The sequence below is a fragment of the Palaemon carinicauda genome, chromosome 7, assembly GCF_036898095.1.
Source record: "Palaemon carinicauda isolate YSFRI2023 chromosome 7, ASM3689809v2, whole genome shotgun sequence".
NCBI lineage: Eukaryota > Metazoa > Arthropoda > Malacostraca > Decapoda > Palaemonidae > Palaemon > Palaemon carinicauda.
In genome coordinates this window covers 173,582,652-173,598,445 of record NC_090731.1, presented here as the reverse complement: position 1 = coordinate 173,598,445, position 15,794 = coordinate 173,582,652, and the positions used below count along the sequence as shown (strand labels likewise).

Sequence of the window (15,794 nt, the reverse complement as noted above, 5' to 3'; positions counted from 1 at the left end):
CTGTTCAGATACCCAACCACGTTCTCTTCTCGGACGCATCGGACTTGGGCTGGGGCGCGACGCTGGACGGTCGGGAATGCTCAGGTCTGTGGAACTCGAGTCAGAGGAGCATGCATATCAACTGCAGGGAGCTGTTGGCAGTTCATCTGGCCTTGAAAAGCTTCGAGTATCTCCTTCGAGGCAAAGTGGTGGAAGTAAACTCGGACAACACCACGGCCTTGGCGTACATCTCCAAACAAGGAGGTACCCACTCACTGACGTTGTACGAGATCGCAAGGGACCTGCTCATCTGGTCAAAAGGTCGAGACATCTCCCTAGTAACGAGGTTCATCCAGGGCGACTTGAACGTCATAGCAGATTGTCTCAGTCGGAAAGGGCAAGTAATTCCAACCGAATGGACCCTCCACAAGGATGTGTGCAAGAGACTTTGGGCCACTTGGGGTCAACCAACCATAGATCTCTTTGCAACCTCGCTGACCAAGAGGCTTCCAATCTATTGCTCTCCAGTCCCGGACCCAGCAGCAATACATATAGATGCCTTCCTCCTAGATTGGTCACATCTGGATCTCTACGCATTCCCACCGTTCAAGATTGTCAACAAGGTACTGCAGAAGTTCGCCTCTCACGAAGGGACAAGGTTGACGTTAGTTGCTCCCCTCTGGCCCGCGAGAGAATGGTTCACCGAGGTACTTCGATGGTTAGTAGACGTTCCCAGAAGTCTTCCTCTAAGAGTAGACCTTCTACGTCAGCCACACGTAAAGAAGGTACACCAAAGCCTCCACGCTCTTCGTCTGACTGCCTTCAGACTATCGAAAGACTCTCGAGAGCTAGAGGCTTTTCGAAGGAGGCGGCCAGTGCGATTGCTAGAGCAAGGAGAGCGTCTACCATTAGAGTCTACCAATCGAAGTGGGAAGTCTTCCGAGACTGGTGCAAGTCAGTTTCTGTATCCTCGACCAGTACCTCTGTAGCCCAAATAGCTGATTTTCTCTTATACCTGAGAAAAGGACGATCCCTTTCAGCTCCCACTATCAAGGGCTACAGAAGCATGTTGGCATCGGTCTTCCGGCATAGAGGCTTAGATCTTTCCAACAATAAAGATCTGCAAGACCTCCTTAAGTCTTTTGAGACCACTAAGGAGCGTCGTTTGGCTACTCCTGGGTGGAATTTAGACGTGGTACTAAGATTCCTCATGTCAGACAGGTTTGAGCCTTTACAGTCAGCCTCCCTGAAAGATCTCACTCTTAAGACTCTTTTCCTGGTATGCTTAGCCTCGGCTAAAAGAGTCAGTGAGATTCATGCCTTCAGCAAGAACATCGGATTTTCGTCGGAAAAAGCTACTTGTTCGCTGCAACTTGGTTTTCTAGCCAAAAATGAGCTACCTTCTCGGCCTTGGCCTAAATCTTTCGATATTCCCAGCTTATCGGAGATCGTAGGCAATGAACTAGAAAGAGTCTTATGCCCTGTTAGAGCTCTTAAGTTCTATTTAGATCGTACTAAACCTTTACGAGGCCAATCTGAAGCTTTATGGTGTTCAGTTAAGAAACCATCCTTGCCTATGTCAAAGAATGCTTTGTCATACTTTATCAGATTGTTAATACGAGAAGCTCATTCACATCTGAGTGAGGAAGACCGATCTTTGCTTAAGGTTAAGACGCACGAAGTTAGAGCTGTAGCAACTTCCGTGGCCTTTAAGCAAAATAGATCTCTGCAAAGTATAATGGACGCAACCTATTGGAGAAGCAAGTCAGTGTTCGCGTCATTTTACTTGAAAGATGTCCAGTCTCTTTACGAGAACTGCTACACACTGGGACCATTCGTAGCAGCGAGTGCAGTAGTGGGTGAGGGCTCAACCACTACAATTCCCTAATTCCATATCCTTTTAATCTGTCTCTTGAAATGTTTTTAATGTTGTTTTTATGGGTTGTCCGGAAGGCTAAGAAGCCTTTCGCATCCTGGTTGATTTAGCGGGTGGTCAAAGTCATTTCTTGAGAGCGCCCAGATTAGGGGTTTGATGAGGTCCTGTTGTATGGGTTGCAGCCCTTGATACTTCAGCTCCTAGGGGTCTGTCAGCATCCTAAGAGGATCGCGAGGCTCCGTAAGGAAGACGTACTTACAAGGCAGAGTAATCGTCTAAGTCGACTTCCTTACCAGGTACCTATTTATTTTGTTTTTGTTATATTGATAACTTCCAAAATGAAATAAAAACTCTTAGGTTGTACGATGTAAACATATTTAACTGGTCTCTACCCACCTCCTTGGGTGTGAATCAGCTATTATATATTCACCGGCTAAGTTAAATATTTAAAAATGATATTTTAATTATAAAATAAATTTTTGAATATACTTACCCGGTGAATATATAAATTAAACGACCCTCCCTTCCTCCCCAATAGAGACGCAGTGGGATGAGGAGAAATTGAGTCTTTGTTTACATCGAGAGTGGTATCTGGCCGACAGTTGGCGCTGGTGGGCACACCCGCAACCTGTATAGCGATCGCTGGCGAGTTTTTACTGTTTTTGTCTGTCGAGCAACAGAGTTGCAGCTATTATATATTCACCGGATAAGTATATTCAAAAATTTATTTTATAATTAAAATATCATATTTCTTAAATATTTAATTATAATTTTTGTTGAACCCCATACATGAAATGAATCTAAAGTTCATATTAATCTGCAGATTGGTGATGGTGGAAGTTTTTCACCTGATCGCTCACAGCAAGCGAACCTATAGTGCATAGAATGGTCTCTGCGATAGTCCGTATTTCATAATTTTAAATTGGAAGTTGGGAAACTTGTACAGTTCCGATACAAATTTCCCACCTGTCTGTTTCTGAAAATATTCGACAGATGTTGGAATAAGATTCAGTAGTTTTCAGAATCCAAGTCCTTAAATCCGATAAAGGGTTATGATGGCCGATGTGGTAACGTCCCTGGCTGCTGAACGCCAGACTGTGGTTCGAGTACCGGTCAAGCTCGTTAGTTTCTTTGGTCGCTGTAACCTCACCATCCTTGTGAGCTAAGGATGGGGGGTTTGGGGGGGGAACCTAAAGTCTATCTGCTGAGTCATCAGCAGCCATTGCCTGACCCTCCTTGGTCTTAGCTTTGGGTGGAGAGGGAGCTTGGGTGCTGATTATATGCATATATATAGTCACTCTCTAGGGCATTGTCCTGCTTGATAGGGCAATGTCACTGTCTCTTTCCTCTGTCATCATGAGTGACCTTTATACGCCTTTTCTGTCTGTATCTAGAGACATTTGACAGATGTTGGAATGAGATTCAGTTTTCAAAATGAATTCCTTGATTTTCTTACCTTAATTTAGACTTTATATATATATATATATATATATATATATATATATATATATATATATATATATATATATATATATATATATGTATATATATATATATATATATATATATATACATATATACATATATATATATATATATATTTATATATACATACATTATATAAATATATATATATATATGTATATATATATATATATATATATATATATATATATATATATATATATATATATGTATACCAAAAAAGGTAATCCAGTTTCTATTAACCCAATATATTGGTTTTATTTTCCCATATCAACAAAATTAGAAATCTTACTGCTGAATAGAATTTAAAAAAAAATCTAAGGAAATAATATCCACTGATAAAGTATATGGAAAACAGCGCCCTTCAGCAACTGCTAAATTCGCTACCTTCTTTTCAATTTATCCTTATATTTTCCCTCTCATGAGAAGATTTCCTGTGGATTATTTCTAGTCTAAACACACTCATATTTCCTTCACAATTTTTCTCAAATTTTATTGGATAATACACAAACTTAAAATAAGTTTGATGGAGCATATTCATCATCTCTTTCAAAAAGAAATTTTTTTTTTTTGCACACATTCTCCATCTCCTTCAAGCATGCAAATTATGCAGTAATTTGCAAGAGGATATTGCAATATCTCGAAATAGACGAGAACAAAAAAGAACTTGAACGAAAAGGGAAAATAAAAATTAGTCACCAAACTAATTGGTCTCCCCGGCCCCAAATCCCGTAATCTAACTCAACTAACTGGATGAAAAACAAGAGAGAAAAGTCAGTCACAGACGTTGCCCCATCAAGCAGGTCAATGCCCTAGAGACTGACCATATATACATATGATAAGCGCCCAAGGCCCCTCCCCCCCAAGCTAGGGCCTATGAGGGCCAGGCAATGGCTGCTAATGACATAGCAGACAGACCTATAAGCTCCCCCCCCCACCCTTAGCTCACAAAGATGGTGAGATTGTAGCGACCAAAGAAACGAACGAGTTTGAGCGAGACTCGGAACCCCAGTCTGGAGATCACCAGTCAGAGAAATTATCACTCAGACCAGTATTTCTTGTTGTGTCAGCAGAATTAGAAGTGACAGCAGTAGCCATGGTTTCAATTCCTCTCCTTATAAGACTTCTGCGATTGTTCTGTCGTGTTCAGTGACGCGGACTCTTCCATTGTAGCATTAACCAAGGTCTACAGAGTCCTTGGTGTCAACTCGACCTTAGAATGGTCATGAAATGTGCTAATGTTTGCTAAGTCTTCTTGTGTTTATTCAGACTCTCATTTGACTGTAGTTGCATTTCGTCCTCATCTTAATCACTGGTTTTCAGTTATCTATTCTTGTGTTTCATGTTGATTTATTTATCTTTTCATCTACTTTCATTTTTTAATAAAAACTAAACTTTTATTTTGATATATCGGTTTTCATTTTTTAATATTACCATACAAAAAATATTTGAAATGTTGAATATGTTCGAATGGAAACAGGGACCCAATTTGAAAATGGGTAAAAGCTGAAGATACTCCCGGAGGCAATTAAATGTTTAAAGGTCGCTCATTAATGTTTGGAGTTCTCTTGCTTGAGGGTACACTCGGACACAATATTCTATCTTATTTCTTCCACTTGTTTTCTTAAAGTTTTTTATAGTTTATATAGGTAATATTTATTTTAATGTTGTTACTGTTCTTAAAGTATTTTAATTTTCCTTGTTTCCTTTCATCACTGGGCTATTTTTCCTGTTGGGGCCCCTGGCCTTATAGCATCCTGCTTTTCCAACTAGGGTTGTAGCTTAGCAAGTAATAATACTAACAATAATAATAATAATAATAATAATAAAGTTTTTTTAATGTTCAAACCATATTTATGTGGAATGTTATTTTACTGCTGTTTTACCTGATATAACATTTTTCCCTAACTGTTAACGTATCAGAAATTGTAAAATTCTCACCATACTTCTTTGTCTGCATCTTTTCCCACCTCTATGTGGGGTCGATGTTTCTGGCCAGGGAGTATGGTGAGAATTTTACAATTTCTGATACGTTAACAGTTAGGGAAAAATGTTTGCCACAGTGTTTGCACCAACTAGATTATGTAATCCCTAGTATGAATTCTAAACAAGAATAAGCTTTCTAAAAGATAATGAAAAATAACTAAAAAGTTAATTATCAGTATAGATGTCAAATGAAGGTGTCAGGTTGTGATGAAATATAACAAAACTAGTTTTATTTTCCGTGTAGATTTCCTGATGAGATAAAGAAGTCAGAGCCGAGGAGATTTTTTAAATGATAGATAAGATGTGTTTATTATACATACAAGAAGGTACAGTGAGCCCTCGCTACTTTGCGGTTCAACCATCGCGGATTTTTTTCATAACGCATGTATATATATATATATCGCGGATTTTCCGGAAATTTCGAAAATACCGCGATGTGACCGATGGTGCGAGATTGGAGAAAGTAAGGAAAATTGAATCATGATTGATTTTCATTATAAATGAAACTTTGAGGAGCAACAAAGATATCATTTGTTAGAGAGATAGAGAGAGGTAAGGAATGGGAGGTAGTGAAAAGTAGCCCACAGAGAGAGAGAGAGAGAGAGAGTGAGAGTGTGTGTTGTTTTAAATGTAATAAACAAAAAAATTTGATAGGTTATAACACATTGGTGCTTATGTAATATCAACTGTATACTGTAGACGGTTTGAATAAGTTAAGAAATGGTATAAACGATACTTTATTAGTGTATTCGTACACTCTCAAGAGCGGCAGCTAGACGTCAGCTGATCTAATCACAGCCAAAAGTAAAACAAAAAGAAGTCAACAATACTCGATTTTTAAAACACACCCGAAATTTAAAAACAAAAGTACAGGCTTTCTTAATGTGCAATTAACTATTTAAAGAGTAGCAATTTTCTAGAATAAAATGATGTTTCCCAAAAAATAGTGGTTTGCTGATGAAATCGGATGCCATATTTTTAGCTACGATTGAAATGGGTGTAGACTCGGCACAATTTTTTTCGTTTCGTATTTAATTGACACTAAGAAAACTAATTTTAGTTTCTTCATCTATATGTAAGTATTGTATAACACGAAGAGAGAGAGAGAGAGAGAGAGAGAGAGAGAGAGAGAATGAATCAGCTGTTGTAATTGAATGTCGTGTTTTTGTTTCGTGAGAATTTCATCGCCACGACTATAACAACAACATAGTGTACTGAATTTTACAGTATTATACAGACTACTGTAATATGATAAAGTAAAATATTTGTAATAACCTATTTCATATGAAATGGGGCTATTTTTTTTTGTTTAAAATTTACATTTACGTACGTAAAACAACTCTCTCTCTCTCTCTCTCTCTCTCTCTCTCTCTCTCTCTCTCTCTCTCTCTCTCTCTCTCTCTCTCGTTTTCCTGCTTTGCTACGTATGTATGATTTTATATAGATACCGTAAATAATATTTGTAATAACATATTTTCTAAAAGCTTTTACTGTAATATCATTATTTATCACTTTCATCATGCGCGTTAAATGCCTTCATTTGTTTACTGAGCGTACTTTATGACGCCGTCGTTTCAGGCGGCGTCATAAAGAAAAACATTTCATTTGGAAGTCTTAAGAAAAATTAAGTAAAACATTGGTAATAACAAAATCAACATACTGTACTGAATAATCAATATAATCGGTGCAAAAACTAACCTATACACCGATGTGTAAATGCGTTTGTTTCTTCATTATGATCAGAGATAAACGTAAACAAAACATTGGTTGCCATTTTTTATCGTGCTTTTTGGCGTGTTTAGGAAACGCATGATATAAAATCGCCTTTAATATTTGTGCCTGTTTTAGTTTAGGGTACTGTAGTACATGCATTAAGTGTTCTGTACATTAAAGGGTAGTTTGTTAACAGTACTACGTACAAGGGAAGGTTTTAAAAGTCTGAATATACATGTTAAATAAATAGGTAATTATGGTGTCACTACTTCGCGGATTTTCACCTATCGCGGTCGGGTCTGGAACCTATCTACCGCGATAAACGAGGGCTCACTGTAATGTATAGAGAAGAAAAGGCTTGTTTTACCATTATATATCGTTTCCCCAGTATGTTTTCCCCACCCAAAACCCCGAGTTCCCACTGGGGGTCCCCCATTATCGTAGTATATATATATATATATATATATATATATATATATATATATATATATATATATATATATATATATATATATATACATATATATATATATATATATATATATATATATATATATATATATATATATATATATATATATATTTCTGAAACTATTCATTTGCGACGGGAACGAGTGTTATTTTCGAAGAGAGCAGAATGTTTTCTATAGAAAAAAAGTAGTTTTTTTCCTAGGTTACATTGCCCTGTAATACAGTAAAATAATACCGAGAAAAATACATCCTTGAGTATCAGACTTAAGGAAACGGGAAAACCATAGAATACCTCGAGTCACACGGACATCAAAAGCAGCGCCATAAGCAATGTTATCGCCAAAGTGGATGTGACTAAAACGCATAAAGGAGTATAAGGGGATATAAAATTATGAAATTACTGTACTAGTCAATAGTCAAAATTACTCATCAAAAAGTGATTGGTAGTACACCCGTGATAGATATTGGTGATTTCCAGCATGGGTGATAATGTGAGTTGACAATGACGAACGTTATTGGGCCTCGATCTCGGCAACAGCTCTAATGGTTTTTGCTCTGCTTTGGTTCGCTGCGCTCGGAAAATTAACATTACACATTACTCCAATGTTCTGCCTAGTAGTATATGTTGAGCCGCGCTTGCAAACCCGGTGGATCATTATTTCAGTGTTTTTTTTATTTTTCCTTTCTCATGACCAACAATAGTTATTTTTTCAAAATTTCGAATGGTTTTTGCTCCGCCGTGACTTGGTGCACTCACAAAAAAAAAGATATATTACTGCTCCTATGTTCTAGCAAGAGGCATATGCTTGCTTAACTCGCAAACCCCGTGGGTCATTATTTTGGGGATTTTTATTTTTTTATTTTTTTTATTTTGTACTTTCACCTGAGCAAAAATAGCTTTATGGGTACTGCCGGGAAAACATTTTGATAAGGAAACTACTTATATTGATCTCCTTTACATTCCTTTACGCTTTCTATACACCTTTACGGTCCTTTACGATATTCATCAACACCACATGAAAGTTGTACTTGTGTGACGTCATGATGAAGATTGAATTTTGCAACATGAAAGTGTGATGAATAAATGCATAAGGATAGGATGTTGGAAACATTATCAAAAGGGCGACAGAGACTTTGCCATTACAAGGGGAAAAGGTGGGATAGGCTACTTATGTATGGTCATCATATTGGACCGGAAACATATTGTAGAACGACGAGAGCAAAGAAAGAAAAAAAAAATGAATAAATAAAAAAGGGGATGGGTAGCTGACATAAATCATAAAAAGGTATAAGTGAAAATAGAAAAGATCTTAAGATGAATCTCCCCGCACTGAGATGAAGGGAGGAAGAGGGAATGGGAAAGTTTATATTGCAGTTTTTTTTTTTTTTTTTTCCCCTTCCAGTGAATGTTTAGTCATTATTACAAGTGTCAGGATTCCATTCTAGGTTATTAATTGTGATTTTCAGGCGAAAACGTATTCTGAGTATAGGGACGACCCATACATATTGACCGTACCCTACGCCTTTAGATGTCCCTTTTTTTTTTTTTTTTTTTTTTTTTTTTTTTAAATCTATCATATTTATCCTTGACTTAATTATTATTACTGGTTCTTAGTGTTAAGTCCACCTATTACTATTAATATTATTATTAGCTTTGCTAAAACCCTAGTTGGAAAAGCAGGATTCCTAAAGCCAAAGGGCTCCAACAAGGAAAAATAGCTCAGTCCATGGGAAATAGCTTTTCAGGTCAAACAAATTGCAATATTTTGTTTTATTGCGTGAACATGTTATATGGACTCTTTGGAACACCATATCCAAAGTGGGACAAATCCGGCCATTTTGAAGTTGTGAAAATCACACTTTTAACGTTTTCGGAGGGTACATTTTTCCATATTTTCCCGTTTTTCTCCAAAACAGTTCATCGTACGGGTAAGAGGTATAGGTACAAAAAAGATAGAAAGTTAAATTCTGCACATGTTTGTTTCTATAAGTAGTTACCCTAAAATTGAAAGTTTTTGCTCAAACAAGTCTGGAATTGGAATACACACATTTTGGAGAAACTGAAAAATTCGACTTTGTACTCACATTTACCTAAATATCTCTTGAACTACTAACTTTACGGTAAAATGTCCTAGAATTGCTTCTTTAGAGTGAAGATTTTTCTTTATTTTGATGTATTTACTTTCCATTATATCTTGATATTTTGCAAAAGAAACACACACAAATAGACACAATTTTGATTCATGCAAAACAGATGAAAATAGAAGGTTCAGTAAAACAAATTGCAATAGTTTATTCTATGCACGAATGTGTCATTTGTACTCTTTGGAACAACACAGTAAATAATATGACAAATTCGGCCATTTTGAATTTGAGTAATTCCATATTCAAAATGGCGACCGTTCTTACTGTTTGAACTGACGTATCTTTTCAAATTTCCACTTTTTAACGCCTGCATGGCCAATGACAGAATATTCTGCTATCACGAAACAAGGCTAGGATGACCGATGAGAGAATTTTTAGTAAAGGTTTCGCGTGCCACTGCTATGAAGAAAATTTTCACGCAGCATTCACTTACCAGCCTTCTCACCCACCCCCACGTTACCCGCTGTGCCCGCATTCCGATTCTTTCGCCCTTAGTCTTCCATGAGGACCCTTATTACCAGCGTGAGTGATTGCACGCTACCTCACATGACATCCGACAAGGAGCCGATGCCTCGCCTTAGCGCCCTGTCGTAACCAACCACCGCACCCTACGGCCTCACCGAGGGCACCATCATCACCAGCAAATATTCTGCTTTCTAAAGCAAGCAAAATGAGTGTTATAGGACGAAACTGTACTGCTTAACTCATGTTGAGGTCGTTTGTTTCCCTGGAGAGAGTGGCGAGCGGGAAACATTGCCATAATGTAGAGTTATTATTTGAATATATTGATTACTCACACGAACATGATCTCAAGGTATTTATTTCCGGCATCCAATATGACTCTTGACCCCTGTGGGCCCCTGGGTTAAAGGGCAAGCGTTACATTTCAATAGTCAGTTCTCAAAACTTTTATTTTATTTTACAGAATTCGCACTAAAATTACCTGACTGTTCAGAATTATTTAGGAAGAAATCATTGAGGCATACATATCTAAGCAGTGTCGTAATTGTTAATTTACTAATGACATGCAATTAATGAAATTTTTTTTCTCAGTTTACTCAAGTCATGCTTGTATTACAACTAGAAGGCAATTATTTATGTACTTTTTCTCTTTCTTTGACAGGTTGCCATGCATGAACCACTAGATAACTTAAGGCTCTGTGTGTGTTCTGTGGTGATGCTGTAGATGCTGGCACTGGAACAGTTCAAATTGGTGAAAAGGCATCATCTACAATCAACACTGCAAGCAAAGAAAGGGGATCTTCCGTTATTGTTCAAGCAGGTCAGCTGGTCCACTCTCGTTGCAGGCATAAACATACAAACAAGAAAGACATAGCAGCCACCAAGAAGAGAAAGGCAGAAGAAAGTGTTCTTCCTTCACCATCATTAAGACGGAAGAAGCCTGCCTTCGGGTATGCTACCCATTGTCTTTTCTGTACAGTGAAAGCTGTTGATGTGGATGCATTCCCATTTAAAGACGTGTTTCGAGTATCGACATGGAATTGCCAAGATGTTATTCTACAATTTTGTGTGGAGCGTGGGGACAAGTGGGCCGATGATGTGAAATCAAGGTGTGCAGTGGAAATTTCAGAACCGGGAGAAAGGTGCCGGCCAAATATGACTTAGACACAAAAGAGAAAGCAGAAAGAAGTAGGAGTGGTCGAAAGGCAGATGTATCGAGAGAGGAGGCTTTTTACATTGTAGTTGCTCAGTTCATGGAAGAAGACGAAGAACCCACAACAGTCGCAGACTTACAAGCAAGAATGGAAAACCTTTGCCAAAATTCATACAGCATCCCTTACCTGAAGCAGAAGCTCATAGATCATTTTGGGAATTCTCTAGTTATTAGTGACACAGGAAACCATAGTAACATAGTGACATTAAGGAAAACAGCATCTAGTATCCTCAATGAGTTCTACAAATATCAAAAAGAAGACGATAGTGAAGAAGCTTAAAAAATGTCTATTCTAAGAGCAGCAGCAGCTTTGATAAAATCAGACATCAACAGTATTGAGGAAAGTAGATCTGAGTACCCTTCTATTTCAGGGATAGGTGATACCTAACGAAACTTGAATTTTGTTCCTTTTTCACAGAATGTTTCTTGGTGAAGTTTTCAGGGGAAGAAAAGCTGATAATGACTTAAAGATTGCAGCAATAGGACAAAGCATCATGCAGCAAGCTCGGCCAAGAAGTATCATGGAAGAAACTTAATTCCTTGCACGATGGACAACAGCCCTGCGCCTGATGCCTTGCTAAGAGTAATCAGATGCAAATGCAAAAGCTTTTGTGACACTCAGCACTGCTCATGCAAAAAACACGGGTTATATTGTACAGATTTTTGTGAGGAGTGTCATATTAGCACTTGTGTTAACATATTAATAGACAAAGACACTGAACATGATTAATTTAGTTTGTGCATGTATTTTGAGCAACAATGATTGCATTTTTTTATTTCTGTTATCTTCAAACACCGTCAAGAGCTAATCAATAATTTGATGTTTGTCCTTTTAGTTAATTTTGTAGATATTACAACCATTGCAAAACCCAAGTAAATTGCAAAGGTAATTTTCTTCTTGAAATATTAAGTGCAGCCTTCATTTTAACCAGGGGCCCACAGAGGTCACGGGTGAAAACTGATGTCTGCATTAAATTCCAGGAGACCATGCTTTTTTGAGTGATATATATATATATATATATATATATATATATATATATATATATATATATATATATATATATATATATATATTTAAAAGTGGAAATTTTAGAGGATACTTCCATTCACACAATGAGAACGGCCGCCATTTTTAATACGGAATTACGCAAACTCAAAATGGCCGAATATGTCAGTTTTTGTTACTATGGTGATCCAAAGAGTCCAAATGACACATTCGTGCATAGAATAAACTATTGCAGTTTGTTTGACTGAACTTTCTATTTCCATCTGTTTTGCAATAATTAAAATTGTCTATTATTGTGTGTGTTTCTTTTGCAAAATATCAAGATATAATGGAAAGTAAATATGTCAAAATAAAGAAAAATCACTCTAAAGGAGCAATTCTATGACCATTTTACCATAAAGTTAGTAGTTTAAGAGATATTTAGGTAAATGTGAGTACAAAGTCGATTTTTTCAGTCTCCAAAATGTGTGTATTCCAATTCCGGGCTTGTTTGCGCAAAAAATTTCAATTTTAAAGTAAATACTTATAGAGACAAACATGTATAGAATTTAATTTTCTATATTTTTTGTACCTATACCTCTTACCCTTACGATGAACCGTTTTGGAGAAAAACGGGAAAACATGGAAAAATGTACCCTCCGAAAACGTCGTATGATTTTCACAACTTCAAAATGGCAGGTTTTGTCCCATTTTGTATATGGTGTTCCTAAGAGTCCATATAACATGTCCATGCAATAAAAGAAAATATTGCAATTTGTTTGACTAAATAACCTTTTTTGGCCTATTTTCCATGGACTAAAAGGAAACAAAAATAAATAAACTACAAGAGAAGTTACTAACAAATGTAAAATATCTTAAGAACAGTAACAACATTAAAAGGAATCTCATATATAAACTAAAAAAACTACAACTGTGTCCGTAGCATAGCTGGTGTTTACAGAAGTGTACAGTAGACCTACACCAAAACTACAACTGTGTCCGTAGCATAGTTGGTCTTTACAGAAGTGTACAGTAGACCTACACCAAAACTACAACTGTGTCCGTAGCATAGCTGGTCTTTACAGAAGTGTACAGTAGACCTACACCAAAACTACAACTGTGTCTGTAGCATAGCTGGTCTTTACAGAAGTGTACAGTAGACCTACACCAAAACTACAACTGTGTCTGTAGCATAGCTGGTCTTTACAGAAGTGTACAGTAGACCTACACCAAAACTACAACTGTGTCCGTAGCATAGTTGGTCTTTACAGAAGTGTACAGTAGACCTACACCAAAACTACAACTGTGTCCGTAGCATAGCTGGTCTTTACAGAAGTGTACAGTAGACCTACACCAAAACTACAACTGTGTCCGTAGCATAGCTGGTCTTTACAGAAGTGTACAGTAGACCTACACCAAAACTACAACTGTGTCCGTAGCATAGCTGGTCTTTACAGAAGTGTACAGTAGACCTACACCAAAACTACAACTGTGTCTGTAGCATAGCTGGTCTTTACAGAAGTGTACAGTAGACCTACACCAAAACTACAACTGTGTCTGTAGCATAGCTGGTCTTTACAGAAGTGTACAGTAGACCTACACCAAAACTACAACTGTGTCTGTAGCATAGCTGGTCTTTACAGAAGTGTACAGTAGACCTACACCAAAACGTTCCACCTGAATAAATGTGTATATAAGTTTTGGACATTTAAACTAATTTAAACATGACATTAAGCTGCTACTTTTAATGTACAATGTTATGTAGCCTATTCCCAATTCCATTTGGTGTTCAAGTAAAATACATCAGACACTCAATCAAACCTAACGCCTTCATTCCAACACTCCTCCATTCACCTTGAGTGTAAACTTGACAACAAACACATCACAATATAGTTACGTTGTTCAGTACAGTGGTAGCGTTTTTGCCTAGCATTTGCATTGCAGCAGATCGATCCCCGGCCTGGACCGTGAGTTCAAGCTGTTTACTGGGGAGGCCACTGCTGTGGTAGGGCACCACTGGGTGGTTAGGCTGACCTAGCTGACGTTCTGGTGAGTATCTATTCTGATGGAACTGAAACCAGACGCCTTTTAACCTTTAAAACTATTAGAAGGGTAATTACATAGCATCTTCCTTCATTTAAAATAAAAATAAAAAATTGTAAACATAGTAAAACAAGAATAATACTTCTAAATTGATGGGATAGAACGTATGATAGCAGAGTATCACTATGCTAAAATAATGATATTTTAAAGCCGTCTATAATCGTAGATACAAATAGCTATTTTATACATATGGAGTAAATAGCCAAGCTACAAGTCCTAGATTTTTAAATACCATCTAATTTCATTTGATGGGGTTATTTTTATTATTCTCAAGTAAATCTTACTCATTTTATATCTTACAGTTATATAAGTTGTGGAAGATATTCCTAAAGGCTTTAACTCGTTAGATAGCTAAGATGACTTGATAACAAATAGGGGAAAAAAAATTTCGTTATTAAATATATTATAGTTACCCTTAAATATCGTTTTCTCTAAATGAAAACTATACTGTTTTCTTTTTCTTAAGCCCGCTGATCCAGGGGTAACTTGCTTATACATTTCACTTGTATACATCTATTAATTATTAAATTATATTCATTCGAATATCCTCTGAATTCTTATCATAATTATATTAATCTATTTGAACATTCTTTAAATGTAGCCTAAGCAAAATAATGAAATTTTAGCTGATGAAAAGGCTAAAGAACGCAGACTATGGTGGAGGTCTCTGATTGGTTGAAACCATTCTTTCACCAGGGGGACAACTTTCAGGAGAATTTGTCCCCAGATCAGGGAATTTTTAGAGGTTTTTAGGGACATCGAGATTGGGAATTCTTATCCGTCTGGTAATTGTAAAACACTATCTAAATACTCGTTGATAATGTAGTCTTCAATAAGATTTATAGTAACCGAGCATAACTTAATTACGTTTTATTGTTTTCCATTGGTATGACATTCATTATAATTATCCTTTTATTAATATGTGTTTCAGAGAACAATCTGAAATCAGAACACGAGATTATCATTAAAAAACTGAATTTTACTGTTTGTTCTTTCACAAATAGAACAATTAGAAATAAATACAGCATAGTTTGTAATTACAGGAGTACACAGTCCAGTATTGAAGGAGCCATAGATTTAATTGTGTTGGAAAAGGGCCTGGAGAAATTACTTCTGGTGTGGGGAACTTTTAGCGACCGTCTAGGGATATTCTTGACAATGTAGAAAGGAAAAGAAGGTTCAGGTCTGCCTCAGCCCCCGAGAGAGGAGGAAGGGTGTTATATGTCTCGTCTTTAAACTTGCGATTCTGTGAACAATGAAGACTCCATTGGGTAAGGAGGGACACACTTTACAAGGTTTTATTTTTTTAATTATGTTCTCACTGTTATTGTATTACTCCGAATACGGGAGATTCGAATATATAGGTGTTGTAGGTT

The 15,794-nt window shown here is 36.8% G+C and overlaps 1 protein-coding gene across 2 annotated transcripts in view; it reads left to right on the top strand.

Annotated features, from left to right (window-relative positions):
• The window catches only part of LOC137643729 (uncharacterized), a 68,396-nt gene extending 56,072 nt beyond the window's left edge, over nucleotides 1–12,324 (top strand). For both annotated transcript variants that reach the window (XM_068376431.1, XM_068376430.1), the window contains one exon: nucleotides 10,779–12,324. In XM_068376431.1, coding sequence (XP_068232532.1) covers nucleotides 10,779–10,792 — 14 coding nt within the window. In that variant the 3' untranslated portion in view covers nucleotides 10,793–12,324. The remainder of the gene's footprint in view (nucleotides 1–10,778) is intronic.
• Nucleotides 12,325–15,794: the final 3,470 nt, after the last annotated feature.